The sequence below is a fragment of the Pseudorasbora parva genome, chromosome 13, assembly GCF_024679245.1.
Source record: "Pseudorasbora parva isolate DD20220531a chromosome 13, ASM2467924v1, whole genome shotgun sequence".
NCBI lineage: Eukaryota > Metazoa > Chordata > Actinopteri > Cypriniformes > Gobionidae > Pseudorasbora > Pseudorasbora parva.
In genome coordinates this window covers 2,402,059-2,424,426 of record NC_090184.1, presented here as the reverse complement: position 1 = coordinate 2,424,426, position 22,368 = coordinate 2,402,059, and the positions used below count along the sequence as shown (strand labels likewise).

At 38.8% G+C, this 22,368-nt stretch overlaps 1 protein-coding gene across 10 annotated transcripts in view; it reads left to right on the top strand.

Annotated features, from left to right (window-relative positions):
• Nucleotides 1–285: 285 nt before the first annotated feature.
• Nucleotides 286–22,368, top strand: part of cacna1db (calcium channel, voltage-dependent, L type, alpha 1D subunit, b) — a 122,782-nt gene continuing 100,699 nt past the window's right edge. For 5 of the 10 annotated variants that reach the window (XM_067412952.1, XM_067412949.1, XM_067412948.1 and 2 more), the window contains exons 1-3: nucleotides 535–1,027; nucleotides 2,628–3,003; nucleotides 8,885–8,990. In XM_067412952.1, the coding sequence (XP_067269053.1) occupies nucleotides 1,000–1,027; nucleotides 2,628–3,003; nucleotides 8,885–8,990 (510 nt within the window). In that variant the 5' untranslated portion in view covers nucleotides 535–999. The other 5 variants (XM_067412955.1, XM_067412954.1, XM_067412950.1 and 2 more) reach the window with 3 other exon arrangements.

Here is a 22,368-nt window from a genome sequence, read left to right as displayed (position 1 = left end):
GTGTGTGTGTGTGTGTGTGTGTGTGTGTGTGTGTGTGTGTGTGTGTGTGTGTGTGTGTGTGTGTGTGTGTGTGTGTGTGTGTGTGTGTGTGTTTAAATTATTAAAATAAAAAGTTAAAACTGTAAATAAACCATACACAGTTACAAAGAAAAACTAAGATAATTTTGCATAACTTCACTGCTAGAAATGAATTAGCTACGTGACATTAGCTCACATAGGGCCTTTACTTCAGAGTTGATCTAAATTATGATTAATCAGTGCTTATGGTAAACAACATCATAATCAGATGGATCACTTCAGAGGGGAATATTCGCGTGCATTCGCTTCCGCCCAGTGGCACAGAAGGCTTGAGTCAGAGGATTAATATGTGGGATTATCTGCTACAGACAGACAGGTAATCCATCACACACTCATTAACATCGCCTGCGCTTCAACATATGGCCGTAATGAGCAGAACACACAGCATGCACGCAGTCAATGAGGGGCTTTAGTGCGAGACATGGCGTTCATACTGGGAATCCGAGGTAAGATTGAGTTTAATTGAACTGAAATAGACTCCTGTCGCTTGACTTTGTGAAGCCAGAGCTCAGTGTCAGAAGCCTGGGAGAGGCTAAGTGACCTGTTGCAAAGCCTGTTAGATGTCCTGCAGAGATAATTAAATATTCCGGGCAACTATATTCCCCGAACACGAGCTTAATTTAAACCAGACGCGCATCCAGCGGTGTTTTTTCCTCTCAGGGTCAGAGTCAGGTCGCTCTCAGACCGACTCGAGGCATCATCTCTGAGGGCGGCGGATATGTGTGTGAGCGCTAATGGCGCTCGGTGGGTTTAATCTTTATCGCGCATCCTCGACACCCGGATGTTGCGAAGATGCTTCAGCATCAGCATCATCATCATCATCGTCCTCAGCGATCTTAACATGACAGATAAGATGGTGTGATATAACCACGCGAACTGGACTTTAACACACAATAACACAGTTTCAATGTGGAGGAGGGGATGGACGAGCCAGAGGAACCGACTGAAGGTAAACACCAAAACCCAGATGTGACTTCATATTAAATTCGTTTCATATTAAAAGGGCTTCGTGTTGGTTTGGCTGTGTTTTAAAAGTGAGGTGTAGATGTCCGTGTAAAAGTTGTGTGTAACGCATCATCGCATCATCATCATCATCATCATCATCATCATCATCGGGGATCATGGTGGCCGCTCCATCTGGATAGAACAGCTGACCGGAGTGTGTTCTCGTTATTTATTTGTGAATGCTCTCGGAATGTCCAGCTTTTCAAATGTTTAAACGTGTGGTTATGTGAACGCTATGGAAACATTGCCTATCATTCTTCAGTCATTATTGGAATGTTACTTTTGAATGTTCCCTGAACGAACAAATAGCTAACTATAAACGAGTCATAATAATGTTTTTGTTCTAACGTTTTAAGAACATTATTAAAGATACATTTAAACATTGTATTAGCGTTACTGCAGGAGTTTGTTTATAACTTTGAGAAAACAGGGCATTCCTTTGGCTGGGTATGAATGTGTAACGTATATATATATATATATATATATATATATATATATATATATATATATATATATATATATATATATATATATATATATATATATATATGTGTGTGTGTGTGTGTGTGTGTGTGTGTGTGTGTGTGTGTATACATATGTTAACAGTTACAGGGGCCAGCTAGTAGCTGCTGTGCAAATAAACCTCACTCCTCTGACCCCAAGAGACGCTGCAGGCTGGAGTGGGACCCGCCTTCAGCCCGGGAGCCCAAGACTGACCCGATTTTGCGATTTTGTTTTGTTTCTCCATGGCAACGAGCTGAGTACACCAACGCGCTAGAGTTTAGAGAGAGAGAGAGAGAGAGAGAGAGAGAGAGAGAGAGAGAGGGAGAGAGAGAGAGCATTCTGACAACAGAAAGCGGCATTTTTAATGCGCTGCTTTAAATTCAAATCTAGTGTAATTAGCGGTGTTGTAATATCAGTCACACAGTAACTAAACACATATAGACATACAGAGAAAATTAAGAGAAAAGAAAAATAAAGCAGCCAAGTCTGCCGGCCCAATTTATGAGCGGACAGAGCGGCCCACCGGGAATTATCGACTGACGCTAGAGGTTGCAGCCTTTAGCCTCCTTGTTAGAGCGTCCGACTCGGAGTTCCGGTCCGAACAGAAGGGGTTTTATATATATATAGTATATATATATATATGTATATGTATATATATATATATATATATATATATATACATATACATATATATATATATATATATATATATATATATATATATATATATATATATATATATATATATATATATATATATATATATATATATAAAATGCTGTTAAATCGCAATTAAAGTCATAAACCCGGTACTCGGAACTGATCATCCTTTAAAGTCCTAATGGAACATTTACAGTCATTGTAGGCCTACCTGTGTATTTGGTATCTGTATAGGATATATATATATATATATTATAATATATATATATATATATTATATTTGTCTGTCTGTTTGTCTGTGAATAATACTAATAATATTCATCAATATATGTTTATTTTCACTTGTATTCTCAAAGGCCATTCATTTTCTTATCTTTCAGGGGGACACTATGCCAGTGGCACCAGAACCCCGGTCTCCAGTGAAGCCCCTCCCACCTGGACAGAAGCCCCTCCCACCCGGACACAAGCCCCTCCCACCGGGACGGAAGCCCATCCCATCACCAGCCATCCCTCTCCGGCCCAGGCCGCCGCTCTCTCCTGGCAGGCGGCCATTAATGCCGCAAGACAATCTCAGACCGCCCCAAAGACCATGAACTCCTCCGCTCCGGTCAGCTCTCTGGCCCAGAGAAAGCGGCAGCAATATGCCAAAAGCAAGAAACAGGGAAGCACCACTAATAGCAGACCTCCAAGAGCACTGTTCTGCCTGACTCTCAATAACCCGGTGCGCAGAGCCTGCATTAACTTAGTGGAGTGGAAGTATCCTTATATCAGCGCTGAGGGATGGGGATTTTAAACACAGAGTCACATTTGCATCTGGTTATCAACACTTGCATTCACTCGTCACTTTAAGGGAAAAGGCTGTCATTCACTCACCAAAACTCATATGCTTTTCACTTTTCTGCGGACCACAGACAAAAAACCAATGAGGTTTGATGTCACTGAGGTCAATCCTCATCGATTCACTGAGACTTGGAGTAAAGCGCAACAGTTTAAGGTCCAAAACTTTTGAACCCAATTGACTTTTATTATAAACTCTTCAAAATAAAGGTTCCAGAAGGGGTTCACTGCAACAACAAAAAATTTTTTACTTAGTATTTTGTCTTGTTTCTAGTCAAAATATCTAAAAATTCTTACATTAAGAAACATTTACTAGACCAGTAAAATTATTGTCTTGTTTTGGGAATAATTACTCAAAATGAAGAGAGTTTTTGCTTAAAATAAGATAAATAATCTGCCAATGGGGTGAGAAAAATAATCTTGTTTTCTGTTTGAATTAATATTATTTTTCTCACCCCATTGGCAGATTATTTATCTTATTTTAAGCAAAAACTCTCTTAACTTGAACTTTGATATTTTGACTAGAAACAAGAGAAAAATACTGAGTAAGAAAAGCATTTTTTGCAGTTTGGGCAGCAATGCCAATAGAAAAAATATTTTTGGTTCCCCGAAGAACCTTTCGGTTATAATTCAGTGAACATTTTAATAATCTAAAGAACATTTTGTGGAATGGAAAGGTTCCAAACTTTGTCTAGTCGCTTTGGTGCATTTCTCACATCACTATTTGCATTTGCACAACAGTTAATGCAGTTCTCAAAACCATTAGAACAAACTGCACAATCTAGTTGATAACCTACAAAAGCGCGTCACTTGCTCAAAATGGAGCTCACTCCTCAAAAGCAAGTAATGAAAGTGTCAGTGTGATCAAGATGAAAAGTCCCGACACCGTGGTTTATGAAGATAGTCAAATGGCTGTCATGTTTTCATCAAGACAGATTAATCTGTAAATGTTTTCCAATGCAAAAAAGTCAGATCTTTGTGACACTACCTGAAGATGCTAAAGACGGCACTATATACTATTTACACAGCCATTTGGAAAATACAGTAAAGTTGCACATTACTGTATGTAGTGAGGTGACTGAGAACAAGACACTGAATATGTATGTTTCACATTTTTTCTGCATATGCTCTTTGCTATTCTAATTTGTTCACAGCATTGTGCGAAAGATAAAATACACGCTTATTTAAAAGAAACATAAACTCCCTTTGGATAAAGCTGTGCACAACTGTGAACAATATTGCAGTACATATGGGAACTGAACATACAACATACATAGTACTGTAATCATTCATGCACATCCAGACGTTCCTCTCTGTCTGGCCACATCATTTCATCTACATCACAGCTAATATCATCTCTTACAAATCAGCGAGGAACGGATCTAGTAAATGTGTAAAATGTGCTTGACAGATTTTGTCAACTATTGACAAAAATGTAAAATGTGTACCTTGAATGCAACTTAAGTCGCTTTGGATAAAAAGTCTGCCAAATGCGTAAATGTAAATGTAAACTAGTTCAACATTTTTGTACACTTTTAGAAGAAAGGGTCCTGTATAGAACCTTAAAAGGTTATATCGTCGCTACGTATTTGGAACCCCTAAACGTTTCTATATAGAACCCTTTTTACAGTTTTTCTCAGTCACTTTGGTGCATTTCTCGAATCAAACTCACAATTTGTAAAACAGTAAGTGCATTTCTCAAAACAATTTGTACAAATAGCAAAACCCCATGGATAACCTGCAAACTCTCTTGCTCAAAACCCTTCGTTCATCTCTCAGAAGTAGATCTCTGTGTCAATGATCATGTCAGTGCCATCAGAATGACGAGTCCGTGTGTCATTGTGTACGGATAAGACAACAGTTTACTCGGGAGGGATGATCTGATGGAAATATGGCTAAAGTTTTGATGACAATTATTGTCAATTGTAAGTTATACATCTTAGTGTGTGTGTGTGTGTGTGAGTGTAATTGGAAGAGAATGGAAAAGATTTAAATTTACACTCTTACTGTTTGTACTGTATTTTATTGACAGAGCATGTCATTGAGACACAGAAATGAAAAGACAGCACTGAGTAGCACACAAAAACACCTAAAGAAGAAATGTGAACATAGGAAAAACTGTACATGCGGTGCTGTAGAAATATATATATAGATATATGCTAGTTGATGTTTCATGAGAAGCACCTTCGTTAGAGAAAGTCAAGATTCACCTGGGAGCAATTTACCAATTCAGGACAGATTTAGAAAAAAGTCTCATGGAAATATAGAAAGTATAGTAAAATGCTTGACATATTATGATAACTTGTTCAGCCATTTTGCATGTAAAGACTTATGCTATGAGCTTGTGCCTAAATGTTGTGCGGGGTGAGACTATTCAACAGAGACCCGATATAATACATTCTGATCATCATGACAGAAGCGACTGATAATGGAGGAAACAGCAGAGAATTGGACATAATCATTGGCATGGATGTATTTGGATGTACCAAAGCATTTGCAACTTGTTCAAAGAAATGAGAAACTGCTTTTCTGATGTGCAGCACAAGAGACACAATGATGTGAGAATTGAACAGGTAGTTTTGAGAATTTCAATTCTGATCTGAGAAATGTACCAAAGCTACTGAGGAAAACTGTAAGTGCCAAAAGGGTTCTTTCTTGTAATTATTATTCAACTCCAAAGAACCTTTTATGCTAAAGAGGTTCTATAATGACAAGAAAGGGTTCTATATATAGAAACTTTTAGGGGTTCCAAATACATAGCGCTGATAGAACCTTTTAAGGTTGTATATAGAACCATGTCTTCTAAGAGTGATGTAATGACTCAAGCAATGAAATGAGGACTATTAGTTTTAAATGGAATGATTATTCAGCATTCACAAGTATACTTAGTTTTGACTGACATGACATAAGCAAATGATAAGGTAATAAAACAGCAGAGTTGTATGAAAGCAAGTGATGCATGTCCAAAAGCTTTTGCAATTTGTTGGAAGGAATGATAAACTGCTAAAATGATGTGCACAAATGACTAACTGTTGTGGAGGTTGAACTAACTGTATATAGTGATGTGATAAATGCACCAAAGCGACTGAGAAAAACTGTAAGTGTGAATGGAGAAAACCATCTGAAACAGCTTTTGTGTCGCACAGAACAATGAAAATCATGCAACGTACACTGTAAAAAAAAAAAAAAGTCTCCATTTTAAATTTTTCTAAAAAAATCTTTAAAAACATTGTTGGCCAAATTGAAATTCTAAGAATTGATGCAATTTAATTCACAGAAATTCAATTCTGTCAACTGAAAAATATAGATAGAAAATGTTAAAATGGAGACTTTTTTTACAGTGTAAATAAAGCGCCATTCCAATCACCCGACTCACGCCGAACGGCAGAGCGCTTGAAGTCAAGATTTGTTTCGTAATGTTCATTAGTTTGTTCAGCTTTATTTAACAAGGCAAGTCGCTTAAGAGTTATTGTCAGCTTATTTAAAATGACAGCAGTGAAGAACACTTGGAGAAGGGAGCAACATCATTTCCTCATTACATTACCCATTATATAATGGAAACAAATTCACTTCATTGGTTCCGTCTTGCTTTTAAACATTGTGCTCATAATTTCAGCACAAAAACGATGTCAGCACAATGTGGCATGTCTCAATGCGTTATAATCACAAATAAAACAATCGACGAGGCAATATGCTTACAAAGATCTTCAATTATATTTTTTAGATTATTTAATATTTTAAATATATTTAAAGGGTTAAGACGCTGGACATCACTTTTAGCCACTTTATATATATAAATATAAATGGACCACAAAAAAACAGTCATAAGGGTCAATATTTTTACATTTTGATTTATACATCATCTGAAAGCTGAACCAATAATCTTTCCATTGATGTGTGGTTTATTAGGACAATATTTGGCCGAAATATTTGAAAGTCTGGAATCTGAGGGTGCAAAAAAAATCTAAATATTGAGAAAATCTCCTTTAAAGTTGTCCAAATGAAGTCCTTTGCAATACATATTGCTACTAAGAATACATTTATGATATATTTACGGTAGAACATTTACAAAAATATCATGGAACATGATCTTAATATCCTAATGATTTTTGGCATAAAAGAAAAATGGATAATTTTGACCCTCACAATGTATTGTTGGCTATTGCCACAGAAATACCCGTGAGACACACGACTGGTTTTATGCTGCAGGGTCAGACATTTTATATAACTTTTTACAACACCTGTCAATGGTCAGTGAGTTAAGAAAATGTACTGGCCATAATTAATTTTCTGGCCATTAAACTGTTTTTGCAAAAATAAAAAAGTAAAAAAAACAACTTTGCCAATTCGGACACAGGCAAGCATTTCATGCAGTGCGACTGCAGTTACTTTATTATCTATGTAATATTCAATAATGTTATCTCACATTTCACTCCTAATAGTCTATTTATAAATGCATTCTATCTCTTTAACCATAATTAAATCATACTTTTAAATAAAAATAACTAAACCGACAGTAGGTGGTGGCAACTCGTGTTAACGAGTGAGTCATTGAATCATTCAGTCAAACCATTCATTCAAAAGGCTGAATCATTCGGCTACGAGTGAGTCATTGAATCATTCAGTCAAACCATTCATTCAAAAGGCTGAATCATTCGGCTACGAGTGAGTCATTGAATCATTCAGTCAAACCATTCATTCAAAAGGCTGAATCATTTGGCTACGAGTGAGTCATTGAATCATTCAGTCAAACCATTCATTCAAAAGGCTGAATCATTAGGCTACGAGTGAGTCATTGAATCATTCAGTGAAACCATTCATTCAAAAGGCTGAATCATTCGACTATGAGTGAGTCATTGAATCATTCAGTGAAACCATTCATTCAAAAGGCTGAATCATTCGGCTACGAGTGAGTCATTGAATCATTCAGTGAAACCATTCATTCAAAAGGCTGAATCATTCGGCTACGAGTGAGTCATTGAATCATTCAGTCAAACCATTCATTCAAAAGGCTGAATCATTCGGCTACGAGTGAGTCGTTGAATCATTCAGTCAAACCATTCATTCAAAAGGCTGAATCATTCGGCTACGAGTGAGTCGTTGAGTCATTCAGTCAAACCATTCATTCAAAAGGCTGAATCATTCGGCTACGAGTGAGTCATTGAATCATTCAGTCAAACCATTCATTCAAAAGGCTGAATCAATCGGCTACGAGTGAGTCATTGAATCATTCAGTGAAACCATTCATTCAAAAGGCTGAATCATTAGGCTACGAGTGAGTCGTTGAGTCATTCGTTTGAATGATTGGTTAAAAAACGTGAATTTTCATTTGCAAATTGAAGTCTAAAATGTAAGTCGCCTAATATTAACTTCTTTGTAAAAAATCAATATGACATTGGCAAATGAGAATGTATCTTTATAAAGACAATTGCGGGGACTGGTGATCTCGGGTCAATTGATCGTAAACGTTAAAAGGACTTCCTTGAATTGACCATCGCATGTACACTTCGCTTGTGGCCTTCACTCTCTACATGTCAACTTCTGATTTAACCAATGACGTGAGTTTGGGGCGGGGCTATCAATTTGACTGACCAGTGTTAGATGGTGGGAGTGTTTGACACAGAAATGACATGCAAATAGCTTTGAGACTAAAATGCCACATAATATGACTGACGCGACAGGCTGCAATTCTCAAGCATGACAGAAACTGCTTTGAGATGTCAATTTTTTGATTTGGTGGGATCTGTTGGGAAATGAATGCTCCTGTTATGACGTTTCTCCTTAAGCATGTGACTCCCAGACCTTTTGATATCTTTATACTGCTGTCGATTTTTGCCAACTGTGTGGCCTTAGCTGTTTACATCCCCTTCCCTGAAGACGATTCCAACTCAACTAATCATGATTTGGTGAGTACCGTGACGTCTCTTTTGACTTCTCATTGGCTGTGTGGTGGGATTAGTTTCTGCTAATTGAGATTAGATGAGTGAATTAGAGTAGAATTACACAAGCACGGAGGTGAATTTGCAAACACTCAAAAGGGGCTTGTCCATGTGCTCATGTCTGTGTCTGCTGATTAAATGCTCTGGTGTTGGAGTGCAGATATCCTCACGGGGGGGAAACGGCTCTTGTGTCTCAACTGCATCTCCTAGACCTGTGGATTTCAATCCCAAAGCACATTTTAGATGTCCTAAAGTCTGCAATGAGATTAAAAGGAGATCAAATAGATACTTTAGTTCCTCAGATCTTTCTCTTCAGAAAAAGACCCTGGTGATCTCACACGCTCGTCTCCTCTAGAGTTTCAGGACAGCCAAGATGCTTAAGTCTGAAATCTCAAATATGAATTCATTCATTCTCGCTAGACTAAATCATCTATACAATCTAAATGAATGTTATAGTTCTGTATGGCTTCTTGTGTCTGTTTTTATTACTCTTGAGGATTTTTAGAAACATTTGGGGCTGTTTATGGGATTATCTCTGTAGACTAAACTTCCATTGTCAGTGTATTTACAGTAAACACATTCATATATATGTGATAATTAACACCATGCAGTTTGTACTATATGTCTAATGCACTAGTGAATCATAATGTTTTCAAATACTGTGTACATCAAATCTTTAATGAAGTGCAATCTAGGGGTTTTCTGGATCATAAACTGCTGCTGTCCATTGTGCTAAAAATGACCGGGCAGACTAAACCATAAGTCGTAGAGGCTTGAAACTTTTAGGGATGGTAGTAACCACCCTGTCTACAAAGACACCAAAGCTCGTCCCAATCGGCCTGACGGGGGCGCTACAGCGCTCAAAAGTACACAATCGCTCGTAACTCCTAAACCATTGGTCGCAGACTCGTGTCTTTTATCGTTGGAATCCAACAATGCTCAAAAGTTTTTGCGTATTTTGGATTTTTCATACTTTCATACATACTTTTGTAAACTAGTCCTAGGTTTTTCTCCTGATCGGAACCAAAGCAGAAAGATTCTCTGGAGTTTGATTGTCAATAATTATCAAAGAAAGTTGAATTCACATCTACGATGGGATGCCAACATGTTTAAAGTTAGCATGATCACTTTTAAATTTCACGCTAATTTCACCAACCTTGGTGCACCTACAAATTGGCTCGGTTTGTGGTCGAAAACAAACAAACATTAAAATGGCTATAGCTACACGACAGACAGTCATTGACTTGAAAACTGGTGTGCCTGTCCAAGGTGACGTGATTGTCTTTAAAGGACATTCGTGTATCTCGAAAAACACAGCCAGTGTTGGCCAATGAACTTTAAGGGTCTGTCAGAGAAGGTAATGGGAGGCCGATCGGAACAAAACTTGCCTGGTCTGCGAGAAACGCTAAAGAAACGGCCACCGGCGGGGAGCCTTCGTGTTTTTCCGCACATGCCAATGACGTTCATACCATACAGTAGAAGTTCTCATTCTGGGCAACTTTGCCTCTTGTTTACTGTCAATGTCAACACCACTGTCAATCGAACTGTTTATTAAATATTGCAAAAATCTACTTTCGTGAGCTAGTCTTACGATTTATTTTTCAACCTCGATAACTGTTAAAATTCTTATATGTAAGGGATCATGTACACCCAGCCGGTTGTTATCGCAGAATAAACCCCGACAGAGTGATCAGGACCCCGAGGCGAAGCGGAGCGTCAGTCTAAAGGGGTTTATTCTGCGATAAAAACCGGCTGGGTGGACATTATCCCGCTTATTACACGGCTACTAGTCTCAAATAAATAATTATTAGACACAAAATATTGTCTCGAGATTAAATATTTTATTAGCTCTTCCGCAAAGCTTCCACAGAGGAAAACAGTTCCAACCTGCTTTAAGCCTTTATCTATTGCTGCTAAATGTTGAAAATGAATGCTGAAAGGGTTAGTTCAGCCAAAAATGAAACCAAGCCTATGATTTACTCACCCTCAAGTCATTATAGGTGTTTATGACATTCTTCTGTCAGACAAATACAATCAGAGTTATATTTAAAAAGTCCAGGCTAACGTTAATCCAGCAGTAGTTGGAGCTGTTTCTGAAGTCCATAAAAAATGCAGCTGTCCGTCAAATAACGAGCTCCACACGACTCCGATGGGTTAATAGAGCCTTCTGATTCCAATCGATGCGTTTGTGTCAGAAAAATATCCATATTTAAAACGTTATAAAGGAGACCTGCCTTGAAGTCTTCCATTGTAACCCACGGCTGTTTAAGCCACAAGATGGCGCCAGCGTTAAGCACAGAAATAGAACCGGTCAAGATAACTCGTAGTACCCGGATGAGCGGTGTGTGTTATCTGGAAATAACATACCGCTGGAATGAGCGATTGACCAATCAGAATCAAGTATTTCACAGAGCCGTGTAATATATATATATATATATGTTTTGGCAGTAAATGGTCCAAACTGTCCACCAAAAAAAAAAAAAAAACACTCTATAGGTCGTTTTTCAAGCACCTTATTATGACCTTTATTTACGTTTCAAAGTCATGCGTCAATATTGTCAATTGGGGCACAACTTTAGTAAACGCTCCTATGGGTCGTATTTCATGAGTTAAAATATTGCCGATAGGGCCACAACTTTAGTAAACGCTCCTATGGGTCGTATTTCATGAGTTAAAATATTGCCGATAGGGGCACAACTTTAGTAAACGCTCCTATGGGTCGTATTTCATGAGTTAAAATATTGTCGACAGGAGCACAACTTTAGTAAACGCTCCTATGGGTCGTATTTCATGAGTTAAAATATTGTCGATAGGGCCACAACTTTAGTAAACGCTCCTATGGGTCGTATTTCATGAGTTAAAATATTGCCGATAGGGGCACAACTTTAGTAAACGCTCCTATGGGTCGTATTTCATGAGTTAAAATATTGCCGATAGGGGCACAACTTTAGTAAACGCTCCTATGGGTCGTATTTCATGAGTTAAAATATTGTCGACAGGGGCACAACTTTAGTAAACGCTCCTATGGGTCGTATTTCATTAGTTAAAATATTGCCGATAGGGGCACAACTTTAGTAAACGCTCCTATGGGTCGTATTTCATGAGTTAAAATATTGTCGATAGGGGCACAACTTTAGTAAACGCTCCTATGGGTCATATTTCATGAGTTAAAATATTGCCGATAGGGGCACAACTTTAGTAAACGCTCCTATGGGTCGTATTTCATGAGTTAAAATATTGCCGATAGGGGCACAACTTTAGTAAACGCTCCTATGGGTCGTATTTCATGAGTTAAAATATTGTCGATAGGGGCACAACTTTAGTAAACGCTCCTATGGGTCGTATTTCATGAGTTAAAATATTGCCGATAGGGGCACAACTTTAGTAAACGCTCCTATGGGTCGTATTTCATGAGTTAAAATATTGCCGATAGGGGCACAACTTTAGTAAACGCTCCTATGGGTCGTATTTCATGAGTTAAAATATTGTCGACAGGGGCACAACTTTAGTAAACGCTCCTATGGGTCGTATTTCATGAGTTAAAATATTGTCGATAGGAGCACAACTTTAGTAAACGCTCCTATGGGTCGTATTTCATGAGTTAAAATATTGTCGACAGGGGCACAACTTTAGTAAACGCTCCTATGGGTCGTATTTCAAGAGTTAAAATATTGTCAACAGGGGCACAACTTTAGTAAACGCTCCTATGGGTCGTATTTCATGAGTTAAAATATTGTCAACAGGGGCACAACTTTAGTAAACGCTCCTATGGGTCGTATTTCATGAGTTAAAATATTGCCGATAGGGCCACAACTTTAGTAAACGCTCCTATGGGTCGTATTTCATGAGTTAAAATATTGCAGATAGGGCCACAACTTTAGTAAACGCTCCTATGGGTCGTATTTCATGAGTTAAAATATTGTCGACAGGGGCACAACTTTAGTAAACGCTCCTATGGGTCGTATTTCATGAGTTAAAATATTGTCGACAGGGCCACAACTTTAGTAAACGCTCCTATGGGTCGTATTTCATGAGTTAAAATATTGTCGACAGGGGCACAACTTTAGTAAACGCTCCTATGGGTCGTATTTCATGAGTTAAAATATTGTCGACAGGAGCACAACTTTAGTAAACGCTCCTATGGGTCGTATTTCATGAGTTAAAATATTGTCGACAGGGCCACAACTTTAGTAAACGCTCCTATGGGTCGTATTTCATGAGTTAAAATATTGCCGATAGGGCCACAACTTTAGTAAACGCTCCTATGGGTCGTATTTCAAGAGTTAAAATATTGTCGATAGGAGCACAACTTTGGTAAACGCTCCTATGGGTCGTATTTCATGAGTTAAAATATTGCCGATAGGGCCACAACTTTAGTAAACGCTCCTATGGGTCGTATTTCATGAGTTAAAATATTGTCGACAGGGGCACAACTTTAGTAAACGCACCTATGGGTCGTATTTCATGAGTTAAAATATTGTCGACAGGGGCACAACTTTAGTAAACGCTCCTATGGGTCGTATTTCATGAGTTAAAATATTGTCGACAGGGGCACAACTTTAGTAAACACACCTATGGGTCGTATTTCATGAGTTAAAATATTGTCGACAGGGGCACAACTTTAGTAAACGCTCCTATGGGTCGTATTTCATGAGTTAAAATATTGTCGACAGGGGCACAACTTTAGTAAACGCTCCTATGGGTCGTATTTCATGAGTTAAAATATTGTCGATAGGGGCACAACTTTAGTAAACGCTCCTATGGGTCGTGTTTCATGAGTTAAAATATTGCCGATAGGAGCACAACTTAAGTAAACGCTCCTATGGGTCGTATTCCATGAGTTAAAATATTGTCGACAGGGGCACAACTTTAGTAAACGCTCCTATGGGTCGTATTTCATGAGTTAAAATATTGTCGACAGGGCCACAACTTTAGTAAACGCTCCTATGGGTCGTATTTCATGAGTTAAAATATTGTCGACAGGGGCACAACTTTAGTAAACGCTCCTATGGGTCGTATTTCATGAGTTAAAATATTGTCGACAGGGGCACAACTTTAGTAAACGCTCCTATGGGTCGTATTTCATGAGTTAAAATATTGTCGACAGGGGCACAACTTTAGTAAACGCTCCTATGGGTCGTATTTCATGAGTTAAAATATTGTCGACAGGGGCACAACTTTAGTAAACGCTCCTATGGGTCGTATTTCATGAGTTAAAATATTGTCGATAGGGGCACAACTTTAGTAAACGCTCCTATGGGTCGTATTTCATGAGTTAAAATATTGTCGACAGGGGCACAACTTTAGTAAACGCTCCTATGGGTCGTATTTCATGAGTTAAAATATTGTCGACAGGGCCACAACTTTAGTAAACGCTCCTATGGGTCGTATTTCATGAGTTAAAATATTGTCGACAGGGGCACAACTTTAGTAAACGCTCCTATGGGTCGTATTTCATGAGTTAAAATATTGTCGACAGGAGCACAACTTTAGTAAACGCTCCTATGGGTCGTATTTCATGAGTTAAAATATTGTCGACAGGGCCACAACTTTAGTAAACGCTCCTATGGGTCGTATTTCATGAGTTAAAATATTGCCGATAGGGCCACAACTTTAGTAAACGCTCCTATGGGTCGTATTTCAAGAGTTAAAATATTGTCGATAGGAGCACAACTTTGGTAAACGCTCCTATGGGTCGTATTTCATGAGTTAAAATATTGCCGATAGGGCCACAACTTTAGTAAACGCTCCTATGGGTCGTATTTCATGAGTTAAAATATTGTCGACAGGGGCACAACTTTAGTAAACGCACCTATGGGTCGTATTTCATGAGTTAAAATATTGTCGACAGGGGCACAACTTTAGTAAACGCTCCTATGGGTCGTATTTCATGAGTTAAAATATTGTCGACAGGGGCACAACTTTAGTAAACGCTCCTATGGGTCGTATTTCATGAGTTAAAATATTGTCGATAGGGGCACAACTTTAGTAAACGCTCCTATGGGTCGTATTTCATGAGTTAAAATATTGTCGACAGGGGCACAACTTTAGTAAACGCTCCTATGGGTCGTATTTCATGAGTTAAAATATTGTCGACAGGGGCACAACTTTAGTAAACGCTCCTATGGGTCGTATTTCATGAGTTAAAATATTGTCGATAGGGGCACAACTTTAGTAAACGCTCCTATGGGTCGTGTTTCATGAGTTAAAATATTGCCGATAGGAGCACAACTTAAGTAAACGCTCCTATGGGTCGTATTTCATGAGTTAAAATATTGCCGATAGGAGCACAACTTAAGTAAACGCTCCTATGGGTCGTATTTCATGAGTTAAAATATTGCCGATAGGGCCACAACTTTAGTAAACGCTCCTATGGGTCGTATTTCATGAGTTAAAATATTGCCGATAGGGGCACAACTTTAGTAAACGCTCCTATGGGTCGTATTTCATGAGTTAAAATATTGTCGACAGGGGCACAACTTTAGTAAACGCTCCTATGGGTCGTATTTCATGAGTTAAAATATTGTCGATAGGGCCACAACTTTAGTAAACGCTCCTATGGGTCGTATTTCATGAGTTAAAATATTGCCGATAGGGGCACAACTTTAGTAAACGCTCCTATGGGTCGTATTTCATGAGTTAAAATATTGTCGACAGGGGCACAACTTTAGTAAACGCTCCTATGGGTCGTATTTCATGAGTTAAAATATTGCCGATAGGGCCACAACTTTAGTAAACGCTCCTATGGGTCGTATTTCATGAGTTAAAATATTGTCGACAGGGGCACAACTTTAGTAAAGGTCATATTTCAAGGAAGTCACAAACGACCTATATAGACATATTGGTTGGAGGACACAATACCTCTATACACGATGTGATTGGCCTGATCAGTTTCGTTTTTCCAGCTCGTAAGCTAACAGAGAGTTGCTAGACGCCCTGACCCCAAATTATATTTGCTGCCGCTAGGGTGCGTATCGATTTCTCATTTCAAGATCATACATTTCAGATCAGGCATTAGATTTAACACAGTTACTTACATTTTGCATTACTGTCGAGTCCCGACAGTATCCTCAACGGCATGTTTATTGCTTGGTAGCTCAATCTGGTTTAACACAACGTAGGATTATTTTATTGTTCTATTGCATGTCATGTGCGTATCGGTGGGCGGGGCTAAACAGGCAGTGATGAAGTAGGCGTTGATCTTCTTCTGCGGAGGCGGGGCGGGGTCGTTTTCTGGGCCTGATGTCAATAAATGCTTTTCTTTGACTAACAAGGAAGTTTTCAGAAATTGTACAGGATATTCTTATAGTATGATGACCTCTTATATGTAAAAAGCTCAAGGGAAAGTTGATTTCTCAGTTCATGATCCCTTTAAGAAAATGTTGTTTTTTTGTAGTATGTGGATTTTTTCAACACAGTTTCATGACAAGTCTTTCATATGAGAGTTTTAAAGGGTTAGTTCACCCCAAAAGGTAAATTCTGTCATTAACTACTTACCCTCATGTTGTTGGACACCCGGAAATGTAATAGAGTTGGTTTTTTAAGCTTGTAAGCCAACGGAGAGTTGCTAGACTCCCTGACTGAAATTACATTTGCTGCCGCAAGGGTGCGTCTAGATTTCTAGGCTAGCATAATGCAGGGCTTTTAATTATAAACAAGGCCAAAATATACCAGGAGTCTTATTTTGAAATGTCTATGCTTTACTATTGCCCGCTGCTCATTTAAAAAAATGAAGGACCTGCATTATGCAATATGCAAGTTACAGTCATCTACAACATATGCATTTTCACTTTGAACGTGCTGCACTTATTATTCTTTAATGAAACGTTTCACAATTCCTGTTATTTGCAAGCACACAAATTCTACTGAATTGGGATTCGTGCAGTCTAGTTATCATGACACATGTTTTTCTTCTAAATGCAGAGCGAGTGTTGCCCTTTATGAGCTCCGGGGCTTTGAGCAGCACTGGGCTTGTCCAGTAAGATTAGCCTCAGTCGAGTCAATGACACCAGTGTTTAACCTTTCTTTCTCTCTGCATTTCCATTACACTCACTCATGCATGTTCATCGATCATTTCCAGCCCACAAACCTATATTCTCAATTGCACACAGGCCTCTGGGAAAGCCCTTTAAACAGTGTTGAAGGCTGGCAAACTGTAGTACGAGTGGTCGACATGTCTGCTGGTTTATGTTGAGGCCGAATGGAGCGAAGACAAACGCTTGACACGAGCCCATTTGTAAAGCAGGCGGGTGGAGGGGTGGTGAAAGCGGATCATAGGAGGATTATATCTTCACTCACTCTCTCATCTCTCTCTTTTTCTCACACTCCGGCCCTTATTTTAGCCCACCAGCTGTTCAATTACATTACATTTCTTATTTCAGTATTCGTGAGCTAAATGAAAATGCTGTTGTCGTTTACTCACCCTCATTTCCTTCCATATCTGTGCGACTGATTTTATTCACGTCATTATGACTCAGTTCATTGTGTAGGAAAGAGTGCAAGTTTATATGCGACAAGTAACACTTTACTTTAATGTGCCCTTGTTACACATATAGTGACCATAGTAATAAATATACATTATGCATAATTACATGCAACTGACCCTAAACCTAACCATAATCTTATAGTAAATACATGTAGTAAATGTATTACTCTTTCGTTAAAATTACACTGTAACAGGGACACATTAAAATAAAGTATAGCCAATATTTTGTTACAAAAAAATCCAGGTTAGTAAGCAATACTAAAGTAAAATAAACATGAAATGTTGAATATTCAGTGTACATGTTAGTCAGTATGTAAGCGTGCAAGTGCCAGTTTGAAATGCATGTAATCAGTCCAACCAAACATAACGAACAAAAAAAGCGGATCGACACAGGAAAGGTGAATCAGCGTGAGCTCTGATGCGGCTGTGGTCTCACTTCAACTCCCACATCACGTCAGATCTCAGGCACTCTCGTGATGAGCGAACGGCAGACAATAACACACGCCAGCCTTCAATGCCAGGCCCAAACGCGCTCCTCCGCCCATGCTCTGTTTGATCCAGTCCCTCTTAGGGTGCGTTCACACTTGTCATGTGTGGTTGGATTAAAACGAACCCTGGTGTGATTGCCCGGTTAGTGCGGTTTATTTGAACATGTGAATGCTGCCATTCGAACCCTGGTGCGCACCAAACCAGCGGACCGAGAGCGCTAAAAAGAGGAGTCTCGGTCCCCTTCCAAACCAACTCTGGTGCGGTTGTCATGAAAACGGACCAAAAACCGGACGTGATGTCACAAGATGCGACGCATAGTCAGCTGATTTGACGACGCGGAAAGATCGATCAGTGTATCTAAAATGAGTAACTTTAACGTTAGAGGACAAACGTGGAGCAACGAGGAAGAGCCTCATCAATATTTGGTCCGACGAGCATGTTTCGAAAATGCTAGAAAAAACGCACAAAAAGCAAACCTGGTTCTTCTCATCAGAGGACCTGTGCTGCCCATTAGTCGGTACAGATGACAGAACGGCCGTCTCTTTACAACGGAGGGAATACGGCTGCTGTTGTGAATGTTTTGAACATTTTATGAGCTCTTCATGAGTTCTCAGCGGGTAAAAATAATGCCATATGTACACGCATAAAATGATGGCGTTTAATCAGCACACAGCGTCGTTCTGAATGTTCGGTAAGCAGCTCCTACGTCATATAAGCCGACCAATCAGGTTGTGAGCGTCTCCCTGTGCCTTTGGTTCGGTAACTTTAGGTGCGCTGTTAAAAATGCCAGTGTGAACGCTAAGCGGACCAGGACTATATGTTTTGTTTTTTGGTCCGGACCCAACGAACCAAACTAACCGACCTACGAGTGTGAACGCACCCTTAAAATGACACGATTAGGTTCAGGTGTGAAACCACGCCTTCCCTCAGCCAATCACCTGTAACTCAGGATACACAAACGGACGGAACCGTCACATTACTAAGAAAAATGGTTCTTTTAAGAAAGGATTATGAAAGGTTATTAAAAATGGCATCGATGTGAAAAAAACAAACCCGGATCCGTTATATTTAAGAGTGTAATTGATAAATACTTTAGGGATTTCTTGACTGATTTATGATTCAATATTCATGTGTACTCTAAAAAATGCTGGGTTAAAACAACCCAAGTTGGGTTGGAAATGGACAAACCCAGAAGTTGGGTTGTTTGAATGGTTCCATTCACTGGGTTCAAACAACCTAATTTCTGGGTTTTTCCATTTTCAACCCAACTTGGGTTGTTTTTAACCCAGCATTTTTTAGAGTGTGTATTGTTACATCGATGGGATTCATGGGACTCTGCAGGCTTGTCAAATGAGAGGAGGACACAGTTTCATAATTATTCATGACACCATAAAAGAAGTGCTTAAAACACTTGCATGGCTTCCTCTGTCATGCTGACACAGGCTTGTTATCTGTGACTGATACTCTGAGTAAAGAGGAGATTCTGATTCTGATACCATAATCTCATAATCTCTCCTTACTGTGTGTGTGTGTGTGTGTGTGTGTGTGTGTGTGTGTGTGTGTGTGTGTGTGTGTGTGTGTGTGTGTGTGTGTGTGTGTGTGTGTGTGTGTGTGTGTGTGTGTGTGTGTGTGTGTGTGTGTGTGTGTGTGTGTGTGTGTGTGTGTGTGTTTACTGATCAAACCACTTACAAAATACTCAAAGATGTTCCCACATTGTCCAGAACTGTGGTGAGAACTGACCTGTTTTTGACACCTCAGTGTCTATATACAGCGTCTTTCCAAAGAAGGCTGGTAGAAATGTGAAATTTTAAGTAAGTTCCTGATATCAGCCATGCTGTGAGTGTGATATTGTCTTTATAATAACAGTCTAATAAACTAGACATTAATATTGAATTAACATCTGAGACACAATAATGCCAGTCATTTAGTTTGATACACAATAGTGGAATAGTAATTATGATTCAAATAGAAACACAGGCTTATGATTTTTATGCCCTTCCTTCACTAATATCTCTCCATCTCATGGACACAGATGAACTTCATTGTTCACGTTAGCGATTGCATGTTAAAAGAGGTGTTTTTGGTAACACTTTACAGTAATTATCATGAATTCATGTATTAATTTATGCATGATTTGTGCATTACTACATGCATTAATATCAGGAACTATGATTCTGGAAAGTTCAGTGTCTTTCATTCATGACTTCATAAGACCTTAATTAAAACATGAACTAAGATGGGTACATCATGATGAATTATGGTGCATTACACATGATCATGATGCTTTCTATGTTCACAAAAAACATTGGTCTTATTCATGCATGCAAGACTACTTGAAATGATGTTTTATTTATTCTTTTTATCGGGAGGAGCACAGATAATTGGGGACACTAAAATTATGATCCAAATTATTCAACTAATATACAAATACAATTTATTAATAAGGTCTTATTTAATTCTATAAACTATAATACTGATCTGCCAACATTGTTGCTATATGATAATTAAAATAAGCTGATAACATCACTGTTTACTCCAGAACGACTGTACAGCCAAATCTAATTCTGTGGTAATATTGTCCTGTTTAACACTGTGAAGCTGCTTTGAAACAACCGTCATTGTAAAAGCGTGATATAAATAAAGTTGATTGATTGATTGATTGATTGATTGATTGATTGATTGATTGATTGATTGATTGATTGATTGATAATTAACCTAATTAATAGGCTATTGTGGGTTCGGGCCAAAATTCAGAGCTCGGACCCCTCCCCCAGACAGCACGGCAATAACGCATAACCTTTACTCTATTTAACTCATGAATTATTAAAGGAATATACAAAAATCCACATTACATTATGCTTGCACAGGCTCGACATTATATCAATTAATGTGATGAACGAAAGTTTTTCATTAATCATGATCTCTGAGTTAAGCATATGTCTTCTTTATAGTAGCCTGCAGGTCAATGGGCAGACCCCAAAACTGGCCAATCACAGCACATGAACTCTGTTGACATTATAATACAGTCGTCATCATTAACTAAGCATTAGCGTCTCATGACTTCATCATGTGTGTGGCCCCGCAACTAAAGTGGTCACATGGTCCTTTGAAACACTGAACAATGTGATATTAAGGATGGCATAATTGTGAAATGACATGAATTAATGCTTTTTTCATGCAGAAATGAATGATGATTCATGTACCATAACCATACGTTGTGGCATCGACATTTTTTGATGCGACAGACAAACTGCGTGTGCGCATGTCACAAAATTATTCAGACAGAAAATCAGCACATGTAAACCCCAGATCGGTCTCATGTAAACATCTTTTAATCAGAATTATTTTAATCACAAAATAAATGACAAAAAAGTGCATGTAAACGTGGCTTATGTGTTATGTTCTCATTGTTTGGTCTAGTCATGTGTCCATAGTTCTCATTGGTTCATTGTCTTGTCATGTGGTTGAGGTCTGGTTGTCCATTGGTTGGTCTAGTCATGTGTCCATAGTTCTCATTGGTTCATTGTCTTGTCATGTGGTTGAGGTCTGGTTGTCCATTGGTTGGTCTAGTCATGTGTTCCCCTAGTCTCTGTATATATAGTCCTCATGTTTGCCTTGTCAGTTTGTCGAGTATTCTGTAACAGAGATCCAATGGAGGTGAGTTGTAGTTGAAGTGCAGCATTTATTAAATCCAGAACGTGAACTGGAATACGGTGAACACAGACTTGGCAGGCATACACTCTAAACAATGCTGGGTTGTTTACAGTGGCGCCACCAGGCCATGGCCACCCCTGGCCAACCCCTGGCCACCCCACTGGCCAGTGTACATTTTTGTAATTTCTAAAGAAGTTAACGTTAGAAGACGAAGACTACTGGTAAGTAAATAAGTAAAAAAATATTTTTTAGTAAAAGAAGACGGGGAATTATGTGTCGTGACGTGCTACAGGCCGGTTTACTACACGAGTAGAATAAAATTCTGAAATTATGGTTTCTAGTTTTGGTGCCACCCCAAGATTTTAAGTGGCCCCATCTGGCCACCCCTATGAAAAATTTCTGGAGGTGCCGCTGGTTGTTTAAACCCAATGTTGGGTCAAATATAGACTAACCCAGCAATTGGGTTGGGTTAACCCAGCGATTGGGTTGTTTTAATCCTGTGGTTGGGTTAAATATTTGCTTAAGACAACACATTCACTGGGTTAAAACCACCCAACTGCTGGGTTAGCCCATATTTGACCCAACATTGGGTTGTTTTTTACTCAGAATTTTTTAGAGTGTAGATTAGCATAGAATCGACAAGAAATATGAACTCACCAACAATGGTACAGGAGATAATACTCAACCAACTGACAAGGCAAACATGAGGACTATATC